Source organism: Cynara cardunculus (genome assembly GCF_001531365.2).
Source record: "Cynara cardunculus var. scolymus isolate 2C chromosome LG 17, CcrdV1, whole genome shotgun sequence".
NCBI classification, from domain to species: domain Eukaryota; kingdom Viridiplantae; phylum Streptophyta; class Magnoliopsida; order Asterales; family Asteraceae; genus Cynara; species Cynara cardunculus.
The window spans coordinates 5076360-5094012 of NC_037544.1; the positions used below are offsets into that span (position 1 = coordinate 5076360).

At 36.8% G+C, this 17653-nt stretch overlaps 1 protein-coding gene across 1 annotated transcript; it reads left to right on the plus strand.

Moving 5' to 3' along the window:
• Nucleotides 1-1458: 1458 nt before the first annotated feature.
• LOC112500728 (kinesin-like protein KIN-12D) lies at nucleotides 1459-17347 on the plus strand. The gene is made up of 39 exons (XM_025104292.1): nucleotides 1459-2106; nucleotides 2194-2349; nucleotides 2618-2701; nucleotides 2972-3091; nucleotides 3192-3305; nucleotides 3392-3484; nucleotides 3567-3727; nucleotides 3915-3989; nucleotides 4073-4160; nucleotides 4261-4319; nucleotides 4409-4472; nucleotides 4569-4634; nucleotides 4736-4894; nucleotides 5273-5377; nucleotides 5494-5729; nucleotides 6232-6301; nucleotides 6398-6445; nucleotides 6527-6571; nucleotides 6656-6823; nucleotides 6964-7044; nucleotides 7449-7807; nucleotides 7868-8745; nucleotides 8970-9289; nucleotides 9692-11353; nucleotides 11390-11758; nucleotides 12615-12722; nucleotides 13009-13130; nucleotides 13376-13463; nucleotides 13551-13625; nucleotides 13920-14162; nucleotides 14241-14339; nucleotides 14437-14511; nucleotides 14675-14733; nucleotides 14823-14934; nucleotides 15008-15118; nucleotides 15200-15367; nucleotides 15909-15974; nucleotides 16430-16549; nucleotides 17023-17347. Exons 1-39 carry the CDS (start codon nucleotides 1459-1461, stop codon nucleotides 17146-17148), a joined length of 7800 nt encoding a protein of 2599 aa, XP_024960060.1. The 3' UTR covers nucleotides 17149-17347.
• The last annotated feature ends 306 nt before the right edge of the window (nucleotides 17348-17653 follow it).

Genomic DNA, 17653 nt, shown 5'->3' on the forward strand with positions numbered 1-17653 from the left:
TCAAAAGATAATCAGATAAATAAATATATTTATATAATATTTAAAGTATATATGTGTATATATTTTGGGTTTTCAGATGGATTGGGTGGCTAAAAATAAACCCAACCCGAACCCAAATTTTCAGTTTTCAAATTTCAGGACATTCGAGTTTGGGTTCGAATTTCGGATAATTCAAGTTTTACAAACCCCCTATCAGACCCGCTCCAAAACCCAAAACTAAAAAGACAACCCCAAACAATCCTCACAAACCCAACCACATAATGCTAAAACCGAACACTCGAAGACCCAAGAGAAATAGTAGCAAACAAGCGAAAATAACCCTCCGAACACCCAAAAACCTCACGAAAATGTAACTAAACATCTCTTGAAAAACGACGTTTTAACATCCCAGCAGGTACATGCTTGGATTTGTGTAACTTTTTATTCTTACCCGGTTGAAAAATTTAGATGTTAAAGTATTAAACACTGTTTTTAGTTTGTAAACAATAAACGAATAATATAAAATATTATATTTTAATAAATAAAAGAGTAAACCGCAAATTTGGTCCATTGTGATTTGTTGAAAACAACACTTTTCGTCTATACAATTTTGAAATTATAAGATGACCATGATGAGTTACAAAAATATTCAGGTTTAGTCCCTCTGTCTAATGACCGTTAGAAATTTCAGTTAAAATGAAGGACATTTTCGTTCTTTTATCAGTTTTTTTTGTCTTTTATACAATCAAAATCAACTGTATCATTTTGGTTCCAATATTTTTGATTGGGTAAAAGACAAAAAATCAATAAAAAAATAAAAAAGTCTCTATTTAACGTTCATTAACGGATGAGACATCAAATTCAGACATTTTTACAAACCATATGGTCATTTTATAATTTTAAAATTAAAGAGATGAAAAACGTTATTTAACAAACCATAAGGACCAAGTTTGTAACTTTCAATTCAAACATTTTTGGTCCATTACATTATATAGCCGTTAAGTAACCCTTTTACTCTTTATATTTTCTCCTTCTCCCCCTTTTCTTTATTCCCTTTTTACAGAACAAACCCTAATCCAAATTCAAATAATTCAAAGCGCCATAGACGTTTTTCACCTACACCGACTCAATTTCAAATTTCATCCTCATATGATATCTCACCTACATCTTCAATATGGATTCTTGATATGTGTGTGAGAGAGAGAGAGATTGGGAAAGGGAGGGAGAGATTGAGAGATCTTGAAGACACATTCATTTCCTTTTCTTTTCTTGTTGAACTAAAACCCATGATGTACAACAGCTTGTATTGACTTGTATTTGAGAACAATTTCAGGGGTTGGTCGTAGATTTGGAATAATCTTTCTCACTTCGTCTTTTAGGTATGCACCATATGTTGTCTTTGATTGTTCTTGATCGTTTTCTTTAGTACTCTATTCCTGTTCCTGTTCTTGTTTCAAACTTCTGTTTTTGTTCATCAGAATGTTGAGGGATTTGAAATTCGTGCGCCGGAATGCTGGTAAAAACTCTGATTCAGAGGAACCTGAAAATGTGCCTGTAAATGGCAAACTTCATGAATCATCGGTGTCTCAGATGGGTACCGACTCTTCCTCTAGGCCACCATTGAATACAATTCAAGAACCTGTGCAAAACCCTAGTAAACGTGATCAAGAATTAGGGTTCAAGGGCACAAAAATTGATAGAACACCCACTAAAGTCAATGGTAGTAAACATTCAGAATCCGGGATGCCAATGAGAACTCCAGAAAAACAAGGAGGTCTGGCTAGGAATCGATATGGTTTGGGCTCGGATTCAAGGAATGAGGGGAAAAATGTGAATATGAACACTCCTAGGTCATGCAGAACAGTTGGGAGAGCTGTCAGTTCGGGCTATTCTGAGTGTAATTCTACACAGAATACACCTTCAAAGAGTGTGAATAAACCTCTGAATCCAGGGCTGTCTCATGGAGCTAGTTCAAGGCCTCCTGCTGGTGGAGGTGCACGAATTAATGGTAACTTTGCAGCCTTATCTAGAGGATTTACGAATTCCTATGCTACTGTAAATAAAGCCGAGGTACCCCATTTCGATATGAAAGAAGATCCATCATTCTGGATGGATCACAGTGTACAAGTAAGTTTTCATGTATACATAACATTTATTACTAGTTTCATAAAATTGATATCAATAAGTTTTAGCTTATATGGTTTCTTTTTGTAGGTTTTGATACGAATTCGTCCATTGAACAGCATGGAGATTGCTACTCAAGGTTACAACAGGTGCTTAAAACAAGAAAGTGCACAATGCCTGACCTGGGTAGGGCATCCAGAAACAAGATTTAAGTTTGACCATGTTGCATGTGAAACTATTGACCAGGTATCCAATTCTGTTTGTAAATGGACATGGTTCTTTTAAGCGTTATTTCGAAGAAGACCTTCTCACAGATTTTTTCTAATACATGGCCTTCTGATAGATTTTGAGGCATTCTTGTGTTATGGAGAGACATTTTTTTTGTTTGGCAGTGGGGTTCAAAAAAATGTCAGAAGAAGGTCATGTATTTAAAATAAATCTGTTGAAAAGTTATTCTCCTAAATAACCGGTTCTTTCAATTGCAGTGTGTTACAGAAAATATAAATTTCTGCAGGAAACACTTTTCAGGATGGTTGGTCTACCGATGGTGGAGAATTGCTTGTCAGGATATAATAGTTGTATCTTTGCATATGGGCAGGTAATTTGATATGCAATTGATTATTCTCAAATTCTTTGGGTCTCTAGGATCGCTATTTACTGGGGCATTCAGGTGATAAATGAAGCAACTTTACCTTAAGATCATGTTAATAAGGAGGAAATCTCTCCTTCTTTCTCACATTATCCTTTGTGTACTTGAAATCAATCTAGGAAATTTAGACCAAATAATACATTGCAGAACTTAGAAGTTCGGTAATAGACATAAATTCATTTCATACATGTGTTCTGAATTACTTGTTTATTTATGTAGACAGGAAGTGGAAAGACACATACAATGCTTGGTGAGATAAACGAGCTTGAAATAAAACCTAGTCCATATCGTGGAATGACTCCAAGAATGTTTGAGTTCTTATTTGCTAGAATTCTTGCGGTAATTATTGCATACTTGTTTCTTACATTCTAGATCACACTCTTTTAGTCCTCCATGAGCACTTTCATCTTGAAAATGAATTTTTCATGCCTATGTACAGGAAGAGGAAAGTCGAATTGATGAAAGATTAACATATAATTGCAAGTGCTCATTTCTAGAGATCTACAACGAGCAAATTGCTGATCTCCTTGACCCTTCATCTACAAATTTGCAGGTAAGTTTAGGCCTACAGTGACCTTCCCGTTTCCAAGTATTGCAAAATCTGGTGCTCTTTATTGTGCTAATTGTCTTTATTTTCAGCTAAGGGAGGATGTTAAGAAGGGTGTGTATGTGGAAAATCTTACGGAATATGAAGTTCACACTGTGGGTGATATTCTTAGGCTTCTGAGTCGGGTACGCTACAATCTCTTGATAAAGTTGCAGTACTTTTTTTGTCTATCCCTCTCTCTTATCATGGTTCTGCTTATTGCTACAGGGTTCTGCAAATAGGAGAGTTGCTGCAACAAATATGAATAGAGAAAGCAGTCGTTCTCACAGTGTTTTCACATGCGTAATCGAAAGTAGGTGGGAGAAAGACTCAACGTCCAACCTCCGATTCGCAAGGCTAAACCTTGTTGATCTTGCTGGTTCAGAAAGGTGCTGCTTTCGACCAATATTTGTTTTTTTTAAATATATAATCTTTTTATACAACAAAACTCACACACAGTTCTTGTCTGGTGAGGCTTAAACCTTGAACACTGTTAACCTGGGTACTGCTGCACCAATGACCCTTTTGGTGCATTTTGTGATCAGTCTCATCAAATCTTCCTCTCTTTACTAACAGGCAAAAGACATCTGGTGCTGAAGGCGAACGCTTAAAGGAAGCGGCAAACATAAACAAATCTTTATCTACTTTGGGGTATGACAGCTTTGCTTGGTACCTTTTGCTGTCTTTGTGTTCCCATTTTTGTTAGATTTTGTAATGTGAAAATCTTTGTGTAGTCATGTAATAATGGTTCTAGTAGATGGTGCTAATGCAAGAACAAGGCATGTTCCTTATAGAGATTCAAGATTGACCTTTCTTCTACAGGTGAATAGAGTAAACCTCTTATTTCCATTTGGTGGAAGATTGGGATTTTTTTATTTATTTTTTGAAAACTTGCTAGTGCTTACAACAATATGTTCTGCAGGACTCGTTAGGTGGAAATTCGAAAACAATGATCATTGCCAATGTTAGTTCCTCCATATGGTATGTTTATATAAAAACTTGTGTTGACACTGTCTTCCTTGTTTTCTTCCTGTTTTAAAGATAAACTCACCGTCTTTTCTTTCCATCAGTTCTGCTACTGAAACGTTAAACACTTTAAAGTTTGCTCAGCGTGCAAAACTTATTCAGAACAATGTAAGCAAGTTTCTATTATTGATAAAATGTGGTCAAATTTGCATATTTACTCATGTTCTGATTTTGAAAATTTTCTTCTTGTTTTTCATTATGAAGGCTGTGGTAAATGAAGATGCTTCAGGAGATGTTGTGGCTCTTCAACACCAGATACAACTTCTAAAGGTGATTTTTTTTTTCCTTCTTTTGTAACCTCCAAATTCAATAAAATTGGTTCCATGACCACAAATTTTTATAGTAAGTAACCATCTTTTTTATATAATCAGGAGGAACTTGCTATCCTTAAGAGGCACAATGTATCCAGGTCTTTAACATTTGGTCCAGAAGTCATCGAAGAGACCAGACAAGAACTTCAAATGGACCAACTAAGAGCTGATAATATGCTTGGACATGAGAACAAAATCCTGAGGGTTTCTTCTAAACAGGTATATTAAGTAACATCTAGGCAGCTTCATTGTTTCAGTACTACCTCATTTCACTAATTCACAAGAATTTACAACTTTTAAGGTACTATTTATAGCCGTTACTCAACTAGATACTGAAAAAAATGGCAAATCCTACTTGTTTCACCCATTTGACACATTAAGATTGTGGATGTATTCGGTATGACCTTGTGAATAGAGGTGATTTTGGGTTTTGCTTTCTCTATGTGAGGAGAATTGAATTTAGAAGCCACAAAATGTATACCGAAGGAAATTGGTGTAAATGAATTGAAACCAAGTGATTGTAATCTTTTTGGATTTTCGTCGATTGGTAATTTGACATGGTGCTTTTCATTTACATTTATTCATCCTGTTTCTCAGCTGAAATCCTTAGAGACTTCATTGACTGGAGCCCTGAGGAGAGAGCAAATGTCTGAAACTAATATAAAACAGCTCGAAGCAGAAATACAGCATTTAAACCGCCTGGTAAATTGTTTCTGTGTTTGTCTTATCATTGGACTTTGAGGTTTGTGGGTAACAAGTTGAATCGAACTTAGGATTTTAGGACACTTGTGTTCTTAAAAAATGATATTTGCTTATAGGTTCGTCAAAGAGAGGAGGACAACAAGTGCACAAAGATGATGTTGAAGTTTAGAGAGGACAAAATCCATCGAATGGAGTCTCTTCTTGCTGGCTCAATTCCTGCCGACTCTTATTTGCTAGAAGAGAATAACATGCTTACCGAAGAAATTCAGATGATTCGTGTAAAAGCTGATAGGAACCCAGAAGTGACACGCTTTGCTTTGGAAAACATTAGGCTTCTTGAACAACTCAGAAGGTAGGTCTCAACAACAACAAAATTTTACAATGTTTTATCAGATTGGAGCAACTGGTAAGGTAAGGTTTACTATGTACAAAGTCATCCCTTCCTAGTCCCTGCTTAGGGGTTGTTTGGTTGGTTTTTCATTTAGTCCTGCATGGATAAAGTTGTCTGAGTGGATTAATCTGTATTTAGAGATAGGGAAGGTTTTTGTTTGGGAGAGTTTTTTCATAGATGGAAGGAACATGTTTTTTTATTGGGAGGGGCAGGTTTGGAAAAAAAAAACTTGGCTTTCTACATAAAGCTCTCCCCTAAAAGCTTACTGAATAAGCCACTTTCTATATCATTAATCCACTACCAAACAATCATTTATAGCTGACACAATAAGCTTTAAGTCCCGTTAACCTCATTAAGCTGCTTACAAACAAGCCCCTAGCCTATTGGATTGGTGCATTGGAATCTCTTTTTATTTTGCGAAAACACTTCAATTTTGTCTGATTACCTGTTATCTTCCTATTAGATTTCAAGACTTTTATGAAGAAGGGGAGAGAGAAATGTTGCTGACTGAAGTATCTGAACTGAGGAATCAGGTGATTGTGAATTCTTATGGAACCTAATCCACCTGCTCTCAAATATCTCTATTCCCTTGTTATTTAAATCTTCATAACTAAATCTTCTTTTGACAGTTGGTTCTCTTTCTTGATGAGAACTCCAAGCAAAATCATATGCAAAAGGTAAGATATGTAATTTTGATTTTTAAACCCTCCTATTTACTTATTTTTCTTTAGTTGCTTATAACTTGTGAATGGCTACAGGAACCTGCGCATGACAATATAGAAAACAATTCTCTTCAGTTGGAGGTTGAGCTCAGTCTTTTCTCAGTAAAGTATGAGAACTTATCATCAGTCTAAATTTGGATGTTACATTTTTCTATTCGATTTCAGTTGGAAAAGAGCCAGGAAGAGTTGGAGAAATGCAGGAATAACCTAAATTCTTGCTTAGAGAGAAATGCAAAACTCTGCAGGGAAATTGCGGATCTAAATGCCTTACTAGAAAACCAGAAATCTGCAGTGCGTGACCATGGTGTTAGCGGTGGTATTGAGGTCATAAAGGTAACCCTTCTCCACCTTTGCTGGTATAAAGAAACCGTTACCTTACATGAACAAGTTATTATAATATGCGGTTGAAGCATTTAGTCTGCAATTTGACATAAAGTTTCATTTGAAGAATAATATGTAATGTTCTTTTTCAGGAGCCCATTTTGATAGCTTCTTCTATAGGCGGTCAGTCAATGCATACAATCCAAAAGACGCCTGGAACTTGTTTGAAACAAGTGGAGGTAGATATTCCAAGTTTAAGCTATTATGCAGGGGTCTTTGAGCTTGACTCAGCCCATGCTTTCTTTGGCTGGTAAATAAGATTGGGCTCAGCTTGTGATTGGCCAAGCTTGTAAAGCTCAGGCGCAGGTGCAGACTCAGCTCAAATAAAAATTACAACTAAGCCACTTCAAATAAAAAGCCCCCAAGAGGCTCAGTGTTTGAAAAATATATGACTAGTAGGTCCAGCTTTTAAGGCTCCCAGGCTGTCAACCCGCTATATGAGGCTCAAGCTCAAGTTGGATAGTTAGACAAGCTGGCCCGTCTTGTCAACACCCCTAATTGTAAATCGTGGAAAAATTTGGCTTGACATCTTTGTATTGTAATCAACTAATAATCTGAATATATGGTATTCTTTTAGGAGTCTATATTGGAAGATCCTGTTGGTGATGAGTCATCTCATACAGTTTTAAAGAATGAAACTTCAATGAAGTATATTGAAGATGTTATGGATCATCAACTGGAAGTAGACATTTTAAAGATAATTCTAAAGGAAGAAAGGTCATCTCGAGGGGAAACAGAGGAAGAGGCTTTATGCTTAAGTAGGGATTTGAAATCGACAAAAGAAAAGTGTTTGTTGATAACTAAACAATATAAAGATTTGAAGGAGGAGCTTGAGGAAGCAAAATCTGTCATTGAGGCACTTGAGACTCAACAGCTTATATCTATTAATGAACTGGAAGATCTTAGAAACAGTAATCGCCAATATGCTCAAATCCTGCATGATAAAGAGCTTAAAATTATCTCTATGAACGATAAGATTTCCAATCAAGTATCAAGAGACATGCCACCTTCAACTGAAGCAGAATGCGTGCAAGAAAAGTTGAATAAGATGCGGGATTCTCTTGAAAGAGCTAGGAGAACAAATACGTGGTACAAAACTGACCGTGCATGTCATGCATCTAATGAAGAAGAAATGGATGAAGTTCGGAAGCAAGTTGAGGCTGAAACTGCTGAGGTCATAGTTTGTTTGCAGGAAGAACTTAGCAGTCTTCAGCAGCAAGTACATGACGGTAGCATGAAAGAAAGAGCGATCAAATTGGAGTTGACGCTTTTGGAAGAGAAACTAAAAGTAATGACTGAATGCAATGAGACATTAAGGGAAAAACACGAAGGAAAAGAAAGACAATTGAACAGCTTATCTAAAGAGTGGGACTTTTTGACGAATGAGATTGAGGAGGCTCTTACCATGGGCCATGAGGAACTTGAGGATGCCTCAAATCATCTTGATGCTGTTACAGTGTATGAGCAATTACAGATGATCACTAGAAGCATCTTTGAAAAGGAGTCTCGAATAAAGGAACTCAACTCGTGTTTAGAGGATGCAAGAAACAAAGGCAATGAAATGGAGGACATGTTGAGGGCATTGAGAGGGGCAACTTTGGTTATGGCTGAAGCACACCAACATGACTGCAGTGAAAAGGATCAAGTAATCCGTCAATTATCATCACAGTTGAGCGAGAAAAGTCATACGATAACTCAGTTACATACTGCGATCAAACAAATGGAGGAAAAAGTCAGGAAGGCATCTGTTTGTGCAACTGGTGCATTTGTGATTGTGAACAGATTTTCTGAGATTAAAGATAGCTGTCTTGTAGCACTGGCACAGAAAGAAGCTGAGCTGAATGAATTGAAAAATGGTCACATGGTGAGGGACTTTTGTGAAGCAACGAGGGTAACTTTTCCAATATATATATATATATATATATATATATTTTGTACAAATTTTAAGATTTAGTTTGCATTTTTAGACATTAATTTATTGATTTATCGTTTCAGGCAGGTACTAAAAATAGTCAAGGAATCAACAATAAAGATTTGAATACTTTTGAGGATGTGAAAACAGAAGCACCCCCATGTGATCAGAACAGTTTGTCGAGCCGTAGGAGTTCAAGAGACACGGGTCGCAGGGATGGGACCATTATTCTTCTGAAGAAAGAGCTAGAGACTGCCCTTGGGAGTCTTAATGGAGTGAAAACTGAGATGGCCAGATTACGTTCTGAGAAAGAAGCGGTTCTGCTTTCTGAGAAGCAGAATTGTAAAAGTATTGAAGTCCTTGTGCCACAGGTTCTGACATTACAATCTGTTTTTGATAAATTTGAAAAGCAAATTGGAGTAGCAATGGTTTCGTTGGATCACAAGATACAAACTGTTGAAGAACTTTTACAGGAATCATGCAAATCCTGCATTCAGAAAAGAAAGGTATGCATCTTCTCTATGATTGACATTAAATTTTATTTCCTCCAAGAAATATCACCCACAATCTGGAAAATGGAAATCTATACCCCATCTAAGGAACATTTTTTTTTGCTTGTTATCATTATTAGAAACAACTTGAAGAAATTGATTTTGGTCCACAAAATTCCTTTATTTGTCTTTGTTAAAGGGTATTTTAGATATCTGACAAATAGTCAAAACATGTTACAAACCGTGTCATTAATTGTTGCAATTTTCATTGGGTGGATGAAATATCATACATACAAGAAACATGTTTAAACTGTCTTTCGATATTGTGGTCTCAATTCTTATTTGTGTTGTATATCACTGCATCTTTTCTGTGGTGGCATTATCTTTTCGAATTGACATTATTCTTTAACCACACAGCTTTACGAGCTTGAACTTATGGATGCAAAGGTCAATGCAGCACAGCAAGCAGCAGAATCTTCTTGTGTTCGTGCTAAATTTGCAGAGGCCCAATACACCATCAAAGAAGCGGATGTTATGATCAACGAGCTCTTGATTGCAATTGAAACTATGAAGCTCGACATTGAAGCTCTGAAGAGGAATGAAGTTGCTTTAATGAATGAAAGGGATATGCATAAGGAAAATTATGAAGTCCTTGGACAACGATTTGAAACAGATACTATGGGAATGAAGAAAGAAGTAGAGGAGCTTGAGGATATGATTTTGCAGATCCAGTCATCAGTTGACGAAGATCTGTTGCCAACTGCCTCTGATTTCTTCTGCATGAAGTCTCAGCTTCATGATTCAAGTACGTTAATTCAGTCATGGCTTGAAGACATTTGGTCTGAGATAATTGCGAAGGACTGTGCTGTGTCTGTGCTCCGCGTTTGTCACATGGAAATACTCTTGCAAACGGTAACCGGCCTGAATGCAGAGAATGGTCTCCTTTACCATGGCTTACGTGAATCGAATTCTCTGGTGTCGCAGTTAAGGGAACACAATTGCAAATCAAGAAAAGAGCTAGAAATGTGCAGAGTGCTTCAAGGGAAGTTACTGTCTGACATTAAGAATAGTTTTGATCGTGTTTTAAGGAGTACGGAAGAAACTGGGTTGTTTTCCGTCAAGCTTGACAGTTTTGAGGAAAAGATACTAAACCTACAGCTTCTGGAGGAAGCAATGCTGGAACGATCAAATTATATGGGATCTGAGCTTTGTGCTCTAGTGAAGGAAATGGAAACAATGGATAAAGAAGAAGAGCTTATATCTATTGAAGAGAAGTCCATGGTAGATTTGTTAGCAAAAGAGATTGAGCTTCTTATTGTGTCATCAAAACTAAAACAAATGGATTCACAAAGAAATGATCTTGAGAAAGAGAATAACATGGTTCTTGAAAATTTAAAGGAGAAGATAATTGTTTGCAATGTGGATATGCAATTGAAAGAGTCCATCTTGTTGGACAAAGAAGCCGAGGTTGCCTTTTTGCACAAAGATCTTAAGGCAAAAGAAAAAGCTCTTGAGGTTTCTATGGATCGTAGCTTTGCTCTAGATCAAAAAAGCCGAATGCTTGAAATGTCATCATGCAAGCTTCAGAAGCAGTTGGAAATTAAAAATACAGAGCTGAGAGAAATGAGGTTACATGAGGAGGAGATGAAGGCAGAATATTGTGCTGTTTCTCAAGAGTTGGAGGAGACAAAAACTGTTCTCAAACGACATGATGCTATTAACAGTTTGAGCTCAAAAGAGTGTATTAATTTGTTGAGTACTGTGGATATGAAGAGTAACAGAGTGTTCAGTTTATTAAGTGAGAGAGTTGTCTCACTAGAGCAAAGGTTTGAAGAAATAAACAGAGGTACTGAAAAGATATGTATGGTTGTAGAAGAATTTGAATGTCTGGAAATACTTGCTAAAGAGGTGGCTTCTGAAAACTTCAATTTTAAAACTGAGTTAGACAGGAAGGATGAAGTTCTTGAAGGATTAGTATTTGATCTACGCTTGTTGCAAGAATCCTCCTCCAATAAGCAGGATGAAATTGAAGAATTGGCAGCTTCTTTGGAGGCTTTAGAGAACGAGCTTGATAAGAATGTTCTAGAAGTCCAAGTGCTTGAAGCTCAACTGAAGGAGAAAGTTGGCAAGATCTCCATCCTCGAGGCGGATGTTTCAAGAGAGAGCGAGTTGGTAAAATCATTATTTTCTGAGATCCAGATGCTGACTGAAAATGTGAAAGATGCTTTAAAAGCAAAAGAGATGACTGAGGCGGAGTTGGCAGAAGTAAAGAAGGCAAATGAGAGCTTGGAAATGGAGTTGGTTCAATTGGAAACTGCTCTAGACGAAATGAAAACCTTTGTAGAATCTAGGACAAGTGATTACAACACTGTTAGTTGTAAGAGGGATGCTCTCCATTCCGAGCTTCTGGATGTGAGGAAGGAGTTAGATATGGCACAAGCCCTTGCTGAAGAAAATGAGGCAATTGCTACAGAAGCCAAACAGGTAATTGCATTGTATTTTCTTTATCTTTACTTGACAAAAGACCAACCAAACGGATCCACTATATCCCACTCGGAAGTAGGCTTTCCTAAAGTTGTTAAAGGCTCAAGGCGCACTCCGGCGCAAGGGTGTCCCAGGGCCTAGGCGCAAGCCTCAGGATTGTAAGGCACATCTTAAAACACACACACACACAGTTACACACAACTCAACTATGCTGCAAGTACAAGCCTACACTGCAGCAACCAACAGTACTTTGATAGAACCAAAGGGCCTTTGGCCTAGCGGTATGTGAGTCCTTGGCCTCCTAGGAGGTCAAGGGTCCAAACCTCACCAAAGGTAAGGAGGGTGTATGAGTTTATTTGTTCTATTTTGCCGTATATAAATATTATATACTTAAAAAACAGTACTTTAGAGGCAGAATGGAGAAGGGTTTAAAGCGTGAGCCATGAGGGAGAAAAATTAAAGTATGGATATTTATAGAGAAGGAGGCTTGAAGTTCTAAGGACCGGGCATTTAGTATTAGGGTTTGACTTATTTTATCTTTTTAATAACTCGCTTTTAAGATGTCTAGGAAATGACAAGATGAGAAAACTTATTTAGTATTAAGGTTTGACTGGGTATTTAATCACTCTAAATGAGGCATGCCTAGGCCTACAAGGCGCCTCAGCCAGGGCGCATCGCCTTGGTGAGCCTCGTGAATACGCCTAGCCCTTTTGACTTTGAAGAGCCCAAGAAATTGAGCCTTATGAGCCTCAGAGCCGAGGCACACTTTAACACAACTATGGGGTCTGGGTATCTTTAGTTGACAATCTCATGTATATATTCATATTAATTCTTTCCTTCACTTAAAACTTTTTAGATGGCTGAGACAAGTAGACAGTATGCTCAAGAGAAGGAAGAGGAGGTCAAACTATATGAGAAATCCGTGGAAGAGTTGGAATGTATTGTGAACGTCCTTGAGAGCCAGGTGAGCTTTCTTATTGAAGTTAACATGAAAAGTAGATTGTTTCCTTTTTTCGGAAAGTTCGCAATTTACATCATCCTTTTGCTCATTATCTTTATGGTATTCATTTCGATCTACAAATTGCTTCATCTCGTCTTTTACATGGGAATTTCTGGGATTTGATCGATTTCCTTTAAACCATGTGCTAAGTCAGACATTGTAACTTTTTGAGATGGGGGGAGTACATGTTAGGGACATGCATTTTTTAATGTAATTTGAGATTTATTTCAATTTTTTTTGTATATTTAAGGTTGACATGGTCAAAGGAGACGCTGAAAGGCAGCGATTGCAAAGGGAGGAGTTAGAACTAGAGTTTCATGCCTTTAAACAGCAAATTCACTCCGTCAAAAGTAGTGACTTAGACATGAAAAGGTTTGATAATGTAACTCCTTGATGTACACATTACAACTAATACTATTGATGTGAAAAATTTTCTTTTAAGACCCGGAAAACCTTGGCTGAAGGGTGGGTTGAAACCTCGCCACCCATCAGTTGGCAGTTTTTACTCATGAGGCAAGTTAAGACCTCCATGTTCTATCGAACAAGCTCCCAATTATAAGAGCTTCTCTAAGAATTGATTGCATACTTTTGTTGACACATAACTCTTTTGTCTACAGCCATCTAAATGAGAAAGAGAAATGTCTTCAGGAGGTCCTTCAACGTGTTCAAATTCTCGAGAAAGAGATTGCCACCAAGGATATAGAGGTGCAAGTTCTTTCAGTTTTTCTGTACGTGGCTCAACTTGTACGTAGATGTAGCTCATAACTGTGTTTATTTTCAATTCTTTCACAGATTGTCCAACATAAAGCTCACATTAATGAGCTCAATCTGCATGCTGAAGCTCAAGCTAGAGAGTTTAAACAAACGGTAAGCCAAATCCTGGTTGGTCCTTCCAAGCTCCATCTCAGGAAGAGTCGCTTTAAAACTAGAACTTAGCTTTTGGAAGATTTAGCACATGAACAAAGTACAAATGAACAAAATGTTTCTTTACCAAGCGAATTTTAGTTAAGGATCATAAATTTTGACTTGATATAAGAATTCGAAATGCTACCCTTTTCTCGGGAAGATGAAATATTGCAAAAAGTTGACTCATTTCTGGGATTTATAGGATAGTTTTTCACGTATTCTTTATCTTTTATACTATCTTAACACTGAAAACAGTTTAAGACGTTGGGGGCAATGGCCGATCAAGTTAAACCTGATGCTTCTGCTCCTCACGTCTCAAATTCACCATCAAAGAAACTAGAAAGAAATGGATCAAGGACACGGGGTTCTGGTTCCCCTTTTAAATGCATTGGGATAGGCTTGGCACAGCAAATGAAGTCTGAGAAAGATGAGGAGCTTGCTGCTGCAAGACATAAAATCGAAGAGCTTGAAGCATTGGCTGCAAGCCGGCAAAAAGAGGCATAATCTCCAGATCTTTTCTCTAAAAAATTATTTTTTTTCGCAATTATCATGTCTCATATGCATTTATATTCACAGATATTCACGCTGAATGCAAAATTAGCTATGTCGGGGAGCATGACTCATGATGTGTTGCGTGATTTGTTGGGCATAAAGTTGGATATGACTACTTATTCGGTAAAGCTATAAACTTGTTTTCTTATTGATGCAAAATGTTTTCTGAAGCTTGTAGGTTGATCTTTAATACCCAGTGGTTTGTTTGTGTTAATAGCAGTTGTTAGTGGATGGCCACCAAATCGAGGAAATAACTGAAAAGCGTCAAATTCATGATGCTGAAGGACAATTGAAGGTATTATCACCTATGAACGGCGGCCACTATAACGGTCCTAAGGTAGCGAAATTCCTTGTCATCATATATATACCAATTTCATTTTGTGGGTCCCGTTTGTATGATGCGAATGCGAGGAGGGTAAAAATGGAATTATACAAGTGAGATTTCTTTATTCTTGCAGGAAGAGGAAGTTAGCAAGCTAAAACAACAATTGAATGAGTTGGTCATGGAGCGAAAAGGGTAAACAACCATGCATTCGGGTTTAGATTCAAGGAGAATATTTCCATTTTGTACACATCTTAAGCTTTTTTACGTATTCTTAAAACTAGATGGCTGGAGGAAATTGAAAGGAAACAGGCTGAGATAGTTGCTGCACAGGTTCTATTGGAACAACTCCGTCAAAGAGATCGTTTACTTACAACTGAAAACGAAATTTTCAAGGTCTGAAAGCCTAAATACTCTTGGGTTTGGTTTATTTACTTGATCTTTTGCTTACTTGCTTTCATGTTTATAGACCGAAATTTCTAATCACAAGATGAAGGCAATCGAGCTTGAAGCTGAAGTAAAGAAATTATCGGGCCAGCAAAATCTTCAACAAAGAATTCATCATCATACCAAAATAAAGGCAAGAAAATAATCCAATTCAGTGTTCTCACTTTGGTTAAATGACTGTTGCTAAAGATATAATTTTTTTTCTATATAACAGGAGGAGAACAATACATTAAAGACTCAGAATGATGAACTGAGCCGTAAGCTGAGAAAAACAGATGTCATCCTTTGTCGTGTTAAGGAAGAACTTGCTAGCCTGCGTGCAGCCAGCGGGATAAACTCCAATTATGTGGAAACTGAGCTAAAACTCAACACAAAACTTAAGGTTTGAATCTGAACCAAGATCTCAATTGGGCTCTTTGGATAAATGACCTTATGGATAAAGCTGTATGTGTGGATTAATTTGTCTATGTAGATTGGGAAGGTTTTTGTTTTGGAGGGCTTTTACATTGATGGAATGAGCATGTTTTTTAATTGGGTAGGGCAGGGTTTGGAAAAAACATGGCTTCCTACATAAAGCTCCCCCCTAAAAGCTTAATGAAGAAGCCACTTTCTATATCATTAAGCCACTATCAAATAGTCATGTATAACTAACCGAATAAGATGTGAGCCACATTAAGCTGCTAACAAACAGGCTCTAAGTGGTTTTCGATTAGGAGCATGACCTTCTCAATCGTTTTTTAGCTCAATGATGTTTCTGATTTCCCCTGGTTCAAAACAGTCTGCCCCTGCTCAAAGCGACTAAAAACATAGAAATACACCGGAGGGTCATTTTGCAAAACCAGCTTCTAGAGAAGGTCATTGAGCTAAATAGTCTGATCCTACTAGTGTGATGAGATTGACTTATATCCTGTTAATTGTTACAGGAAAAGGAAGAAGAGAGGGATCAATTAGCACAGAAGTTGGCAGCATTATACACCAGCATTTTAAAGGTTAGTATCAAGTTTTAATATGCTTAATTAGACCCATGGTAGTCCAAAACCAGGATTGAGCCACTTGGCGAATCTTTATATCGAGCTCTTTAGGATGCGGGTTTGACCATATCCTCGAATTCTTGACCATGAGTACTCGGGATTGGGGATACAGGAAATGGATATGAAAGATCATGAATCTTAAGCTTAGAAATCAATACAAAAAATCAAAACTAGAACTTCTAAGAGGGAATGCAACACAACAAATTCCTTTTTCTAGATAGTTTAGACTATGTTTTCTTCTTACGTTATGGCAAATTGCATAAAAAATGAACGTACTTTCATTCATTTTTTATTTTGGGAAAGATATTTATAGAAGATACATTTAAGGGGGTTATAATTGAAAAAACTGTCTATTTGGGAAACACACGACAAGTTTCACCTATATTAACGATTTCTTTTACTTTCGGCAACAGGCGGCTGGAGTAACGAGGCTGACATCTGATGTAAGCGTCTCTGCTGCTGAAGAAGCATTGGAGCATCTCCAGAGTCGTGTCAACACCCTCGAAAAGGAATTACAAGATCTGCAATATAAGGTATAATCAACTACATTTGGTTCAGACTAAACTATCCTCACTCGTTATAATAAAATTGGTTTTATTTTTGATGCCAATGTATGTCTTAATAGACTACTTTATAGGACTTAAGTTTACAGGACCAAACAATTATGTCCTATGTAGAAGTGTTACAATAAGATGTTAGGATATCCTAACAAGTTTTTTTTTCCAACACTATTGAAATAGAAATGTCGTATTAGTTTTTTAAGGATATAGTTTCTATAAACATTTTTTTAGATAATGTCATATAAAAAGACTAATAGGACGTTTTATTTCGAAATTGTGCCAAAAAACTTATTGGGATGTCCAAAGACCTTTAGATACGACAACATAATTGTTTTGTCCTATAAACTTAAGTCCTATAAAACAGTCTATTAGGCCTATAAAGCTAATTTTGCTGTAGTATTACTAGTCTAGGATGAACTTAATGCGTTCTCAATGTTTCTTAACAGAATAGAATCAGTAATGAACGAATACGATTGTTTGAACTCATGCCACAAATGGGTGAGGAGAATCGACAAACCAACAACAATAGAGCATCATCTCGAAGCCCATTTCTTTCGACTTTAGATCGGTGAAGCTTCGTTTGACATTCAAGATTTCTTGAAAAAGATTGTGGGTATATGAAGTTATGTATGTTTGTATAGTTTACTTCTTCACATTTTGTAAAGAGGTGGTTTTGGTAGATGTAATCTTATTAACACACTTTTGGGACAGTGGAGTTTGTATAGTTGATGGTACATTTGTAAATCAACATTCAAATTTGAGGTTATAAAGCACATTATTTGTCAAGTTCCCACACTTTGTTCCCATTGGCATCTCAAATTTTTATATTTTCACATGTTCGTTATATTTTTGAATACAAGTCGGTATATCTTATCAAATGCACTTAAAATTCGTTTGTCATCCAAAACAGAGGTGATTATTTTTAGATTTGGGTCAGATTCAACCTGATTTTTTTGGTTCAAAGAGCCTATTATAGCAAAATTGAACCTTTTTTACAAACAGAAACATCACAATAATGACAAGTTTATACTTGCTTGAATATAAAAAACTAGAAAATAAATCTAGAATTTGTGTATT